General features: G+C 34.3%; 1 protein-coding gene across 2 annotated transcripts; it reads right to left on the reverse strand.

Annotated features, from left to right (window-relative positions):
- Positions 1-2,397: 2,397 nt before the first annotated feature.
- LOC129316411 (topless-related protein 3-like) lies at positions 2,398-12,618 on the reverse strand. Of its 2 annotated transcripts, XM_054960830.1 has the most exons (25): positions 12,238-12,618; positions 11,840-12,019; positions 11,627-11,740; positions 10,590-10,748; positions 10,142-10,316; positions 9,916-10,039; positions 8,050-8,165; positions 7,767-7,899; positions 7,554-7,663; positions 7,297-7,366; positions 7,150-7,223; positions 6,982-7,077; positions 6,811-6,903; positions 5,919-6,046; positions 5,563-5,797; positions 5,303-5,470; positions 5,131-5,214; positions 4,651-4,803; positions 4,465-4,575; positions 4,171-4,350; positions 3,961-4,089; positions 3,765-3,860; positions 3,334-3,516; positions 3,074-3,249; positions 2,398-2,830 (listed from the first exon to the last, which is right to left on the reverse strand). In XM_054960830.1, exons 1-25 carry the CDS (start codon positions 12,315-12,317, stop codon positions 2,611-2,613), a joined length of 3,387 nt encoding a protein of 1,128 aa, XP_054816805.1. In that variant the 5' UTR covers positions 12,318-12,618; the 3' UTR covers positions 2,398-2,610. The 2 variants fall into 2 exon arrangements, with proteins under 2 accessions (XP_054816805.1, XP_054816813.1); XM_054960838.1 differs by lacking the exon at positions 5,131-5,214.
- Positions 12,619-13,775: the final 1,157 nt, after the last annotated feature.

Raw genomic sequence — 13,775 nt, forward strand, 5'->3', positions numbered from 1 at the left:
CTCTGCAAACCTTCATGCGTATATAATATACGTACAATCGTGATTGGTTATTACAATTAATTACTTCATCGACAAGTTTCTGCTCTATATCTATTCATGCGTCGTAATTGGAACACAAGGCTACTATATATATATATATATATATATATCACAGCTGGAAACTTTATCTCCTTTTTTTTTTAATTATCTTTACTTAACAAAAAATAACTTCGATTTAACTGTAGTGGGATGGGTTGGATTCTGTCATCTCCACTATATATAGCGACGAGCATAGTTTAAATATGACGGAAAACGAACACTTGCAGTTAAACTGTTGAAGGACGCCTTGTCCCTGATATACATTTTGTTTTAGGTGATTCGTTAAAAAAAAAAAATCAAAAACAAATTCTAAGGTTCCAATAACTCATTTTCCTTCCATTTAAAAATATAAGGTATTTTTAACCGAATTTCACCCCTCAATAAAGTAGCTACCTACTTTTCAACTAATCCTATCTCTCCATATTTACTCCTATTAAACACCCTACAATAAATATAAAATTATTATCAATAGGAATACTTTTAAAAAAGATAATGATTACACCTTAAAAGATTGAAAATGTCTTACATTTTTGAACATCTAACTCCTCAAAAAATGTCTTACATTTTTAAACAGAAAGTAATTCATAAGTATAGCCAAAATGCGATTTGTGGATGGACACTAATAATTGATAAATGATTATGTTTGTTCAAAGAAAAATACTCCATCCATTTAAAAATATAAAATATTTTTTAAAGAATTAGATATAATCGTTGCCTTTTATTTTTTCAAAAGTGTCCCTATTAAATGAATCAATTTATTTAGTTTACGATATTTAATAGAAATAAATATGAAAAGATAAAGTTAATTTAAAAATAAATAACTATTTTATTGAGGTAAAATTCAATTAAAAATGTTTTATATTTTTAAATGAAAAGAGTAATTAAAAGATGATTATGAACAAGAAGTCACGGAATTTTAAAAAACTTGATTCGAAGCAATTCAGCTCAGTTTTTGTTGAATAATCAATCTTCAGATTGGGTAAATTTTTGTTGAGACTAATAAAAGTTAATAAAGAATTATAGAAAATTTTCAATTGGATAAGCCTTGTTGGCAGAGTTTATTTTTTCTTTTTAGGGCCAAAGTCAGCAACGTCTTCTTTTAGGTTTTAACATGGTACGTTTGCTGATTTTTTTTTTATTTTTGCTCAAGGTATACCCACAACCAATAACATTAAAATTAATCCTTTGATAAATATGAAGGCTATTTAAAAATTGTCATCTTTTAAGTAATATTTTTTTGTATACATTTTTATAAATCAAATTTTAAAATGATGCCTAAGGGGCAAGAGCTGCATGATTTAAGGGCTTTAGGCAATTAATATTTTTTTAGAGTTAGCTTCCTTCCACTAAGGTAGAGACAAATCTAGGTCATTTAGATTTAGTATTTTTATGTTTTATTTTTAAGATGAAAATATATAAAATTGTAAAAAAATTTTAATAAATATACTTATTAATTTGACAGTCCAAATTTAATATGAATGGTTTAAATTTAATATTAATTTTTTTAATGAATTTACTGTTCTATTCAAAATATATCTATATTATCCAGAATATATCTAAAAAAAGTCAATTTAAATTTTTAATATTAAATTTGAATAATCCATACTAAATCTTAACTGTCAGATTGATAAGCATATTTGTTAAAAAAATTTACAAATTTTATATATTTTTTATTTTAAAAATATAGATTAAAAATATTAAATTCAGACTGTATAACCATATAAATTTAGATTTACCTATAACTCAATAGAGAAGCAGAGAAGGCTTTCATCCGCGGATGAAATAGGCCGAAAGGCAATTAATATTTAATACCCGGTTATATTATACCTTTATTTTTTATTTGATTCTTTTCTAGCTGTTATCGTTCATGGCCGGCTAATGCATTAATGTCATTTAATCAAATAATTTTTTATTTTCTTTTTATCCATTTCACCTCAAACTCCACCAATGATTCTCTCCTTGCTCTTTGAACTTTGACCTTTCTCACTCAAATTTATGCTTGATCGATTTTTTCGCCTGCCTATTGAATTTTTAATCTACTTAACTATTAGTAGTCAGAACATAATTCAACAGTAAAAAAAAACGGGGATTTTTTTTTTTAAATTTTAGATCATTTCCAAATAATCTTCTAAAAGGGGGAAAGAGGGCAAAAGACCATCCTTAATTTTAGATTTTTGTTCGTTGGACAAATTCCATGATTTTTTTTTTTTAACTTTCTTTATAATTATAACTCGTTAAAATTTAAAAATCTCTTTAAAGTAGGGGAATGATTCTTTCCGACATTACAAAGCAGCAGGGTAGAACGGCTGTCTCACCTACTTCAGTAACCAATAGATTTCATTATAACATATCATATGGGAAGAGAATTAACATATTCACATTACAAATAACCAACGCCAATTACAAGTTGACTACAATACACTAGTTTAGTACATAACCTGAACATTTACCCTTTTATGGCCAAGCTGATCTTGACAAGAGACAAATGGGGAAATCAAAATCTAATAACATGCTACACTTATACAATGAATCTTATCTCTGTGCCTGATCAGGAGTGTGGTGGATATTTGAAGTAGACGATTGTCCTTGCCTAACGTTTAGCACTCCATTATCTACAGGCGGAGTAGATCCCCATTTTCCCTCTGATTCAGAGGGCTCTATTACTTTAACGGATCCATCAGTGAACCCCACAGCGAATTGGTTGGGCTCTTGCGGATGAGCTGCAACCACGAGCGGGGACACAGCTTGGCTTCTGCAAAAATTTAACACCGGGTAAAAAGTTGGGGACTTGATACGAATCGCATCACTGCGAAACTATCTCAGGTGATAAGAGTGGGATAAAGTGTGGGTAGAGCCGGATCAAATTATGAGCCAGAAAAGTTAACAAGCAGATTAACTTCTTCTTTGCTCAACAGAAAGCAACAGTAACTGAATTTGACTGAAAAATGCTTGATACATTATAAAGTGGACTTGATCCACAATTTCGGACACTTACCCACTTAAAGCTGCCGGTGATAAGTACGCTGATGGAGCAATACGACATCTCAGCCTCAAGCTATCAGCATCAAAGACCCCAATGTTACCATCCAAAAAAGTAGCATATATTAACGCACTGTTGCTTGAATAAGTTGCATATGATATAGGAGCAGGCAGAATATCTTGTGGGAGCCACTGCAGCCAAAAACCAGTTAAGCATATCACAATTTGGAAGGTCAGTCAAGAGCCAATCTATTGGCGCTAGAAGTAACCTCCTACCTGTCGAATGCGATCCATCTTGGAAGCATCATATATTGCCAAATGATTCTCATGAACTACCAATAAGCGAAGTTGATCAGAATGGAACTGGACTCTGGTATCACCAACAGGAGACTTTCCCGCAGGTAGTTGTATTGTCATTGATTTTCTTTTCTCCCAAGTATCAATGCTCCACACACAAAGCTGAACAAAATCATAAGAAATTTTTAACAAAATGAAAGGTAAAAAGCATTGCCATGCGAAGATGCCTTAAATTATAGTACAATGAATTTATGTAATCAGATAGATAATGCACTGGATAAGAGCAGCAATGAACAAATAAGAGAAATTTCCAAAATTAATTACTAGGCACTGAATTAATTACAATCGGGCCATTCCGAATTCAATGTCCTTAGAATCTTAAATGTCAAGAAAACTGCTAATGGACATACTTGGGCATCAGCACCAGATGAGACCAGTATGTTAAGATTGGTTGAAAAGGCTAAACCAGTAATACGCTTCTGGTGACCCTTCAATTTCGATTTGACCTAGCAATACATCCAAAAGAAAAAGAAAATTTCCATGGTTATAGTAAATAAATAGTACATCTCAGGTTGGAGAGAGTGGGCAACAAAAGATAGTAATCACCTCATCCACTCTAACATTATAAATGTGAATCGTTGAATCCTCCATCCCAATGGCTATGATGTTGTTATCCTGGGGGTGGAAAGACAGAAAAGTAGAGGCCGGAGGTGGTGGCATGAACGTTGTCATTACCTGAGTGAAACAAACGGTGGCTACAAATTAGCACCAGTAAAATTTGAAATGAAGATCAGGAATGTACATCTAGATACAGACCTTGAATGTCATCATGTTAAATAATGAAACCTTTCCACCGCAAGCAGACATAACATATGAGTCATTCTTTGAGAGTGCAATGCAGGGAACTGCATCTTCAAGGTTGACACCAGAAATATCGTTGGTCATAAGAAGACCACTGTTGGGTTGCCAGTGTTGTGGAACAACGCTGGCAGTGGCCTGAAATCATATAAACATCATAAATCTGTTCACCACTGAGATGGAGGAAGAAATAATACACATAAAGAAGAGTGACAAGGAAACTAAGTGAGCCGATTATTTGATAGATGGTACCTTCCCAGAAGGATTCTGTTCATTACGAGTCCACTTCCACAGTTTCTGAATACCATTTGACCCAAGTGCCAAAACTCCAGCACCAGAATTTGTATATAAAAGCCGAACAACCTATACATGGACACATAAGCCAAGGGCAGGACATAAAATTTGTTTAAAAAGGGTGATCTAATAAGTTGAACAAACCTTGCTGGAAGCATCTGCACTCTCAGGCATTGTAATTAGCCGGCATTGGATAGAATCCAAAATTTCAGACAGCTGCCAAGGTTTAGTTCTATCTATCACATCTTCCATGGTTCTAGGTTTCTCCAAACTTAGACCCATAGGGTCAACTCCATTCTAAATTGATAGAGTCAAAGTAAGCAAAGACTTTACTAACAAGTATTAAGATGTAGCACCTCAATCATAAAAATATTACTGAAGTAAGGAATCCATAAGATGTTATTGCTTCCTAGGGCAACGCAGATTTTATTAATCTTTTTGTAACACAAGAGGAAAACAATCATGCCAGTTCCACATCCCTGTACTGTAAATCTAGAAAAAAGAAATATCAAATCCAAGTATTTATATATTTGGTGACTCTTGTTGTTAGACTACGACATCATCATAATCACTGTGCCAACATCATAATCAATTCATGCAAATTTAGGCAGGCAAATTTCATACAAGGATTGGAGATGGCCTGACAGGCGAGCTCCTCTCCACTTTACAGTTGACAGGACTGACATTTACAGCAGGGGAGCCAGAAACCTAGATAACGGAAACAAAATGGGCAATATATATAAATAAATAGCCTAAATATAAATTTTCGGAATGAAAGGGGGGAGCAATAGCACACCTTATTTGCAGCTGATTCTATGGGAGACCTCAATGCTTCAAACGCTGGAGTTTCCATTGCCCTTAAGGATCTCAGACCAACAGCATTTGCAAGTACCTTGAATCCATTGTCCGCAGTAGTAACAGCAAGAAGATTTCCTTCCTTATTAAATCTCAAACGTGGAAGGCTCTGAATACATTGGCACAGTGAAAGAAGGGGTGTCTTCAGAAAGTGCAGTTCTATTTGGGAAAGATTACTACAGTTAAAAGCTAGATATTGACCTGTAGTCCACCCTCTGCATCAGTGCTTGTCAGAAGATTAACATTGTCCATATCCCAGAACTTTATTTGGCCATCTTCACCTGCAGCCAAAAAGCGATTTTGCGTTGTGTCAAACTGCACAACACCATTTGATTTCTTTCTGAACCCATGATATGTCCTCTTAATGGCTCCTTCACTTTCATTCCATTCAACTAGGAAAGATTCTCCATTTTTACTTGTTCCACAAGAAAACAATCTGGGGAAATGTGGGAAAATTGAAAGACATGTTAATTAATGCATTTTCATGGGAAAAAATACCAGTAACCAGGGAATGCAAAACTTATGGAAACGTCTTTCCCTATTCATTTCCAACTTACCTACTTCCATCAGCACTGTAAAGCATTGTGGTACAGCAGTGACCTGGAGCATCATAATCAACTCTGGAACCCATGTTATCATACAACCAGGCCTTTATTTTTCCATCAACAGCAGTTGAAAATATAAACTGCAAAGTTTCAACAGTTAACTTTAATGCCATGGAAACCACAGTTAACTTGAATAGTACAAAGGCTGGCAGTGCTGATTCCACACATAGCACATGTAAAAAACAAGAATCGCTCTTGGGATATTATTCTCCAAGAAAAATACAGAAGGGAATTGAAATGAAGACAATGAAGCTCGGCTAAGGTCATAGACAAGCAGTACTTGAAGTGAAATTCTGCAGTAGCAATACCAAGGTCGTATTCTTCCACCCATTAGAATGCAGAGTAAATATTCCAATGCAGGCTATTAACATGGGGATTAAAAATTTAATTATTAACTGGTTGGCGTTCAAATTAGGGACTAGCAAAGAATACAAGACAGATGTTCAACCACAATTTGCACACATCTTGGGCGATCTAACAACAATGATCTGGTGGCATTGTGTAGATTGCTGCCTATGAAATGATAGTAGTTAAGAAGGAAAGCATCAAATAAGTTTGATCCTTATGACATTGTACAAGAAATTCCCATTCATTGAATAGAAGTATCCTGGAACAGATGTTGCCCTTGAAACTGAGTTATAGTTAAGGCCATAAAGATCAGAGCCTCAAACCCGACATGACACAGACAGACATGCAAGTTGATGCCTGATATAAGTTATTCAACTAAGCAAGTTAAGAGATAAAATGTGCCATTACTTGACTTGAGGAGTAAACTGGCTTCTGGAGAAAGAACTACCCGAAAATAACAGGTTTCACAGCTATACAAATGACTTATTCTTTGTACCTGAATGTTTTCTTTGTGATGAGGACAGATGGAATAGACAGGTGCTTCATGCCCTTCAAAGGTGAATAGTTTTCGTCCATTTAACTCCCACGCCTATCAAAAGTTTCTTCATTAGAGAAAGTAGATAGATATTTGCAGCACTAAAAACGGCAATGAGTATTTTGTTAGCACCTTTATCATCTTATCATCACCACAGGTCAGAATACATAGTTGTTTATTTGGATGAGCAAATGCCAAATCATTCACGCCACCAGTATGGGCATCAATCTGCATAACAAATTAAGTGTAAATTAAGCTGCACTAAGAAATTTTGATAGTTTTGGATTTTGAAAACTTCACCTCCAATCGTTGGCTCAGCTCATTTGATCCAGTATAGGCATACAAGTGAACCAAATGTTTGCTAAATGCAACACCTACAGTAAGAAATCAATCAACTTGACGTTCAATTTGGCTCAAAAATGGCTTTAGAAGGGTCAAGTCACGTACCAACAAAATTTCCATCTGGGCTCCACATAACACGGCTGACAGAAATTGGTGCATCTTTGACAACAGCTGCCTGCAAAAAAACTATGCTTCTAAATCTTTAAGCACTAAAACAACTAGCATAATTTAAAATATTGACCATGTTAGCTTAAGTTCCTAATGTATACATTTATTTAGACTGTCGAGCTAGAAGTCTGTATAAGCAAGGACCAGCACATGGAATGGGGAAAATATTACATCATTTGAGAAATGAAACAAACCTGAAATGCCAATGTGCATGCTGATAGATCCCATATCTTGAATGGCTTTGAAACCAACCTCTCCCGCAACCCAAGTTCCCATAGGGCAATTTCACCATTAGTAGATCCAACTGCATAATGAATAATATTTATAAATAGAAGAAACTATGTCAAAATTTTGTAAATATGAAAGTAATGAAACATTATTCATAAGTAAAACATCATAGAGAATACCAAGAAGTAACGTCTGGTGTGAAGGATGAAAGTCCATGCTGTTAACAGAGGATCCTTGATGCAGTGTCATAGCCACTGTTCTTGGCAGATCATCCAGTGACCAAGAAGCTTGTCGAGCTGTAGGATAGCAAACCTGAACATATATAGAAGTGAATCATCGAAACACGAATTATCAAGAATTACAAAGTCAGGAAGCCACGTGCAGCTTAGTAGCAGGAAAACATTTTGCAATGTGACATTCTCCTATGCACAACAAATTCAAACAGAAAGTCATTAAAATTACCTCCTCCACAGAATGAACTGGCCGAAGCCTTTTCATTAACTGCTCATTATCAGAATTCTGATAATCAACCATGCCAGGGGCTGCCGGAGGTGTTCTTGGACGTTTCAAGATGGGCACTGTTTCAAAAAAGAGTGGGGAAGTGTTTATGTCAAGATAACCTATTGTAATGTGAAATTATTATATAAGAAAATTAATTTTAAAATGCTAGGACGTATTGTCCTTGCCAACTGCAACAGCCACAACACAACATAAGTAAATCTTTTTCTTTCTTAGGGAGGGGAGGCAGGGGGGACTTGAATGCATGCAAAAGTATGATTTAGCATGTAAAAATTAAATTGGATCTTCTCCATATGGTAATATCAAGTTTTCTCTCCAATTTTATCTCAAATGTCAAGCTCATCTTATGGTAGTCTAGGAATTTGGAATTGCATAACTGAAACTAACCATTTCGTAATGAACTGTACCATTTTAAATGAAATGGTGTGTTTTGATTTAGAAGAATGACTTTTATAATCTGGACTGCAAGATGAATTTAGAAGGCCAAAATGAAAGCAGGGGAGGAAACTAGATATTATGGTAAGAGACAATCCTAATCGTGTAAATATGCTTGCATTTATCCTAGATTTCCTCTAAAATAGTCTTTCCAAAATATCTGTGCATGAAAAGCCTTAAATCTCAACCATAGACACTTGCTTTTGCCTCTTCTACAATTTCTTATAGAAAACATGACACATTTGATGATAGAAGTGGATATAGCTGCTTACAATACCTAATAAAGATCAATCAATAGTAATGACCTGTATGCATAATGCCAGATTGTGATATTGGAAGTTATGAACATTCTTTGTTTGCATATCAGTTACAAAATCAAGATAATTTTTAAAAAGAAAAGAGTAACTGTAAAACCCTTAGCTCCTGTTTTATGATGGAAAGGGTAACCTTTGATCCTTCATGAGTGTTACTAGAACTAGATTGGATAGTCTCGTCTAGTCAATGAACCAGTTGAACCAATTATTGGCCGGTATTATGCCATTATTAGACCAGACAATCCTTTTCAAATACAAAAACTTAATTTTTCAACTCTTTCACTAATTACATTGGGACCCTTCTACTCATACGCCCATACCTTTGCCCACCTTCACTAAAAAAAGAAAAAAACGAAGAATGATAAATTTCTTTTCCTACTCATATTGTTTTGGAAACAAAAAATATCAAAAGCATATTCTTTACTAAATTATATTACGTTGATGTTGAAAAGCAAGACCAATTTAATTAAGGACCTGACCACTAAACTAGTGAGGTGATAGCTTCATCAATTCAACATCCTGTCCGATTCCATCAACCATTTTCCAAAACGTCTTGGAATCCTGAAATCTGAATTGGAATTTAGGAAAATTTTCTTAGGTGGCATTGCTGTTTATAGAAACATTTAGAGTTCAATGTGGTTGCCATAAAGCTTATTCTGGCCTAAATGCCCAATCCTGAAGGTGCACCACAGAAGGCCTCGGCCAAGTAGATTTCACCCAAGGCCCACTTGACAAAGCAATCAGTTGCAGGGGAAATGCAAGAGCAAAACAGAATTGACTGAATCTAACATGTCTTCTTCTATGGTTTGCCCACAGAATTTCTATACATGCTGCCAAGTTGGAGAGTAGTTTCTTAACAAGTACCGATGTTAGGGCTGAACCGAAACTGATATTTACCTATTTTCGCCAAACCAAAAAGAGAAACGTGTCACAAAAATAATAAATAAAGGAGCACAGGGTTTTTATCAGCCCAATGTCATTGGCGGTCAAATTGTCACTATCCCCAATTATAATACTTCTACTAACATCAATATAATTCCATTGATATGTTATCTTTAACCTTGATTCTGAGGAACAGGCATGGATGATGCAGTGACAACTGCTGCTTGGACAGATGATGAAGCAGAAGCATTGGCCATCCAACCAGCTATAGAATTAGCAGAAGCTGCAGCAGGTGGGAAGGACTGCAGCAAATAAATAAGGACCAAATATTAACCAGGCATTATGCTGATTACTATTACTCACATGGATATGTAAAATAATGTTCAAGTTTCATAAGATCATACACCATGAGCAGCAAGTGATGTATAAACAGCAGGCTTTGCAACTGCAGCAACTGGAAGATTGACAGGTGTAGGTGTTAGAGGACCATTAGGAGGTGAACATGTGTGATCTGTAAATAAAGTCTTAATATCTGGGTTTGGTCTTGGATTTTTGCAAAGCTGATGCTGCCAGTTCAAACTGCATTCATTGATAAGGGGAAAAGAGAGATTGAGAAAAGAAATTGAATGCCATAACAAACTAAACTACCAAAACAATATACAAGAATACAAGAACTGAAAAAATATAGGCAACAGTTGAATCATTTTAATGGGAGTAAACCTTAAGCAAAATGCTAAAATACCATAGCTGTATATGTCAAAAAAAAAAAAACTTATTCTAGTTGTGATGCAGAAGGAGTAATAATCAAAAGCTCTGATTTTCTTGTTAATCCAACAACCAAAGCATCACTACCTTTGATTGATTAACGTCCTCAATCTCGATGATTTAAGAGTAGGGAAGAGAAGCTTATCACGAAATAGAGGATTTGCTTCTATCAATTTTTTCAGCTCTATCAACATAATGCTTCGAGCTGTTTTAGTGTCACCATACTTGGCCAGCTGATCATTCTCCCTGGTATTTTAAAACAGCAGGAAAAGTAAGAAGAGGTTGTGTGCTTAAATAATTGAGTAGATCTATCTAAAAACAACAGTTCACCCCATGACTCTTAAATCTCCATATTACAATTCTCTATTTCTCATAAAAGAAAGAAGGATGAGTATGATTAGGAACAAAGGTTTTAAATTGAATGATTGCCAATGCTACAGAAGAAAAGCCACATTCCCATTCATTATTAAATCTTAATGTTACATTTTTACCTTTTCTCAAAAGAAAGAAGGATGACAATGACTGAGATTCAAGGTTCTACTTGAAATGATTATAAATGCTCCGGAAGAATGGCCATGCTCAAGAGAGCAATTTCACAACTTTATAAAATGCCACACAATTCAAAACAAAACCCAGAAGCAGGGCGCCCTGTTTAATAGCAATTCGTATTGGATCACATACTAGACAACACAGCCAAATCCTTGCAACTTCTGAATTTCCAGTTGTTATAAGCATGACCGTTGAATTTTGCAACTTCTGAAATAAGATAGCAATTATGGTCCGTGCACTGGGCCTTGCATTTTGCAAATTTGCAACAGTCAATGATGCTTTTGAGTAATTAATCTAGAGAGAATTAAGAAGTTGAATGACTAACTTCTGATATGGTCCCTAGAGCTTTATGAAACTCAAAGAAATTAAACTTGAATTTGCCTATTACATTACTTAAGCTCAGTAAGCAAGTTACTATAATACAGGGTAGAGCTCTTGACAAGACTAAGAATATCACCATAATAATCATATTGTCTTTTTGGTATAATCTCATCGATGAAATGTATAATGAAAGTGGCAATAGACAACATAAACAAGCATATCACGATAACAGAGTACATAATTCAAGATTCTACCTGAAATTATTAAGTGTTAACAGCTGGGTAATTTCTTTATATAGGTCCTCATTGAAAGTGGAGAACACTTTTAAATCATTTACTAGTATCTCAACAGCCTTTGCCTTGTCTTGCCTGAAATTTTAAACACCCAGTCGACAAAAGAACATGTTAAATTTTACAATATGGATAGATAAACTTACCAAAACTCAACAACCACACAATAATTTATACCTATCAAGTGCTTCCAGATATTTTTGTTTTCTGATTTCAAAGAAAATCTTCATGGAGTATCGATTATCATCAACTTTAGTAAAGCCTGTTAAGTACTTCTCAACTTCTTCCCATTCTCCAGCCTGGACTTTTTCCTCGAAGTACTTCATGTTGAAGAAAAACCCAGACTCCTTCTCAAGCCTGCAACAATTAAAAGGGAAAAAATTGAAAAGAGAAAAATGACCAATCCTTTTGATACCAAGGAAAAATTTATAAACAAAATACCACAGCACAAAACGCATAAGGTTCGGCTCAAAAAGAGAGAATCTTTAATATTTTTATAGTTGTCTAAATCGTCTCCAATTTTTCACACAAATTGCTCAGAAAGAGGCGAAGGGAAACAATAGAAAGGGGCTTACTTGTGCACAGACTCTTTAAACTTCTCCTCCTCCAGAAATTGGAGAATGAGAAACACCAATTCTCTGCTCAAAGAAGACATACGGACCACTGAATTCTAAAAACGCAAAATAATTTATATATTCAATCACAAGTACACGAGCAGTGGAGCCAGAAGAGCACAGGCTTTCAATTCCATTAAGCAGAGACAAGACAGAGCTTGTATATCCAGACTCCACACGACTCAACTCTGAATCTAAAAGTCACACGCAGTCCTCAACCTGAAGATCCTCGAGAATTTAGCTTCTTCAGAATTAGACAAGCTCGAAATTTGCGAATTTCTAGGGTTTGAAAGGCTGTGGATAAGAAGAAGAGAGAAACTCGGCCTCGCAATCTTCGATGCGTTGTACAGTGGTCTTCCTTTTTCTACTGACCTATCAGACATAAGCCATAGTACTTATTTCATAGCCCCAAGTACTTATCATAGTAAGCTATCATTGCGTGAGCGATAAGAGAAATGGAAGGTGAGCTGCGGAATCAAAACCACAAATTCAAATCTAGTGAATATTCGCTACACGCGTCCAGGGGACCTTCCTTTTTGTACCATCGCTTTCCCTTTCGAATCAACATTTCATAAACTCGTCGCCTATATTCTCGCGATAATATCGCGGTCTGGTCCTTCGAAGGGTGTGAGCGGTGAGCATACGCGCGGCCAGAATTTCCTCGCTGGGCCTACATCTTTTTATGGGTTTCTTCGCTCCTGTCCTCTGTGACCCCCTGTCTTTGTCAGGACAAGGTGCCCTGAGATTGTTCTGAGCACCGGGCAATCAATTTTTTTAGTCAAAATAACACCTCACTTTAATCGTAACAAATTTAAGCTTTACAAATGAAAAATAAAAGGAGATAAATGTAAATCCTCTTTTTTTTCAAGTAAATAATATAAAAATTACACAAAATTTTTAATGGTTTCAAAATTTAAAAATAAAGATTGATGACATACTGTCTTCAATCTTTATTGTAAAATATTTTTAATTATTTCATTTGTTTTAAAAAAATTACTTAATTAATTTAAAAATATAAAGTATTTTTAATTGAATTGTGTCTTTAATAAAATATTTACTCATATTAAATTAATCATATATTTTTATATTTATTTTTATTTAATAAGGTATTTCATTCTAAAATAAATATAAACTGATTTTCTCAATAAGAGCACTTTTAAAAAAAATTAATAATTATACATTAAAAAATTAAAAATGCTTTACATTTTTTAACATTCAATTCTTCAAAAAATACTTTACATTTTTTAATGGAGGGAGTAATTTTTTATATTATAAAAAATAAGATATTTTTTATTTTTCACTTTAAATAATGACATAATTATATTAAATACATTCATTTTAATTAATAAAAAGTAAAATTAAAAAATATTTTAATAGTATAAAGTATCCCATAAATAAAATAGGAGAGAATATAATTTACAAAATAATAGTCCATCCATTCAAAAATATAAGATATTTTTAATAAATTTTACTCTCTAATAAAGTAGTTATCTACTTTT

Source organism: Prosopis cineraria, unplaced genomic scaffold, assembly GCF_029017545.1.
Source record: "Prosopis cineraria cultivar Desert tree isolate PC_DT_omini unplaced genomic scaffold, ASM2901754v1 PC1, whole genome shotgun sequence".
Classification (NCBI taxonomy): Eukaryota; Viridiplantae; Streptophyta; class Magnoliopsida; order Fabales; family Fabaceae; genus Prosopis; species Prosopis cineraria.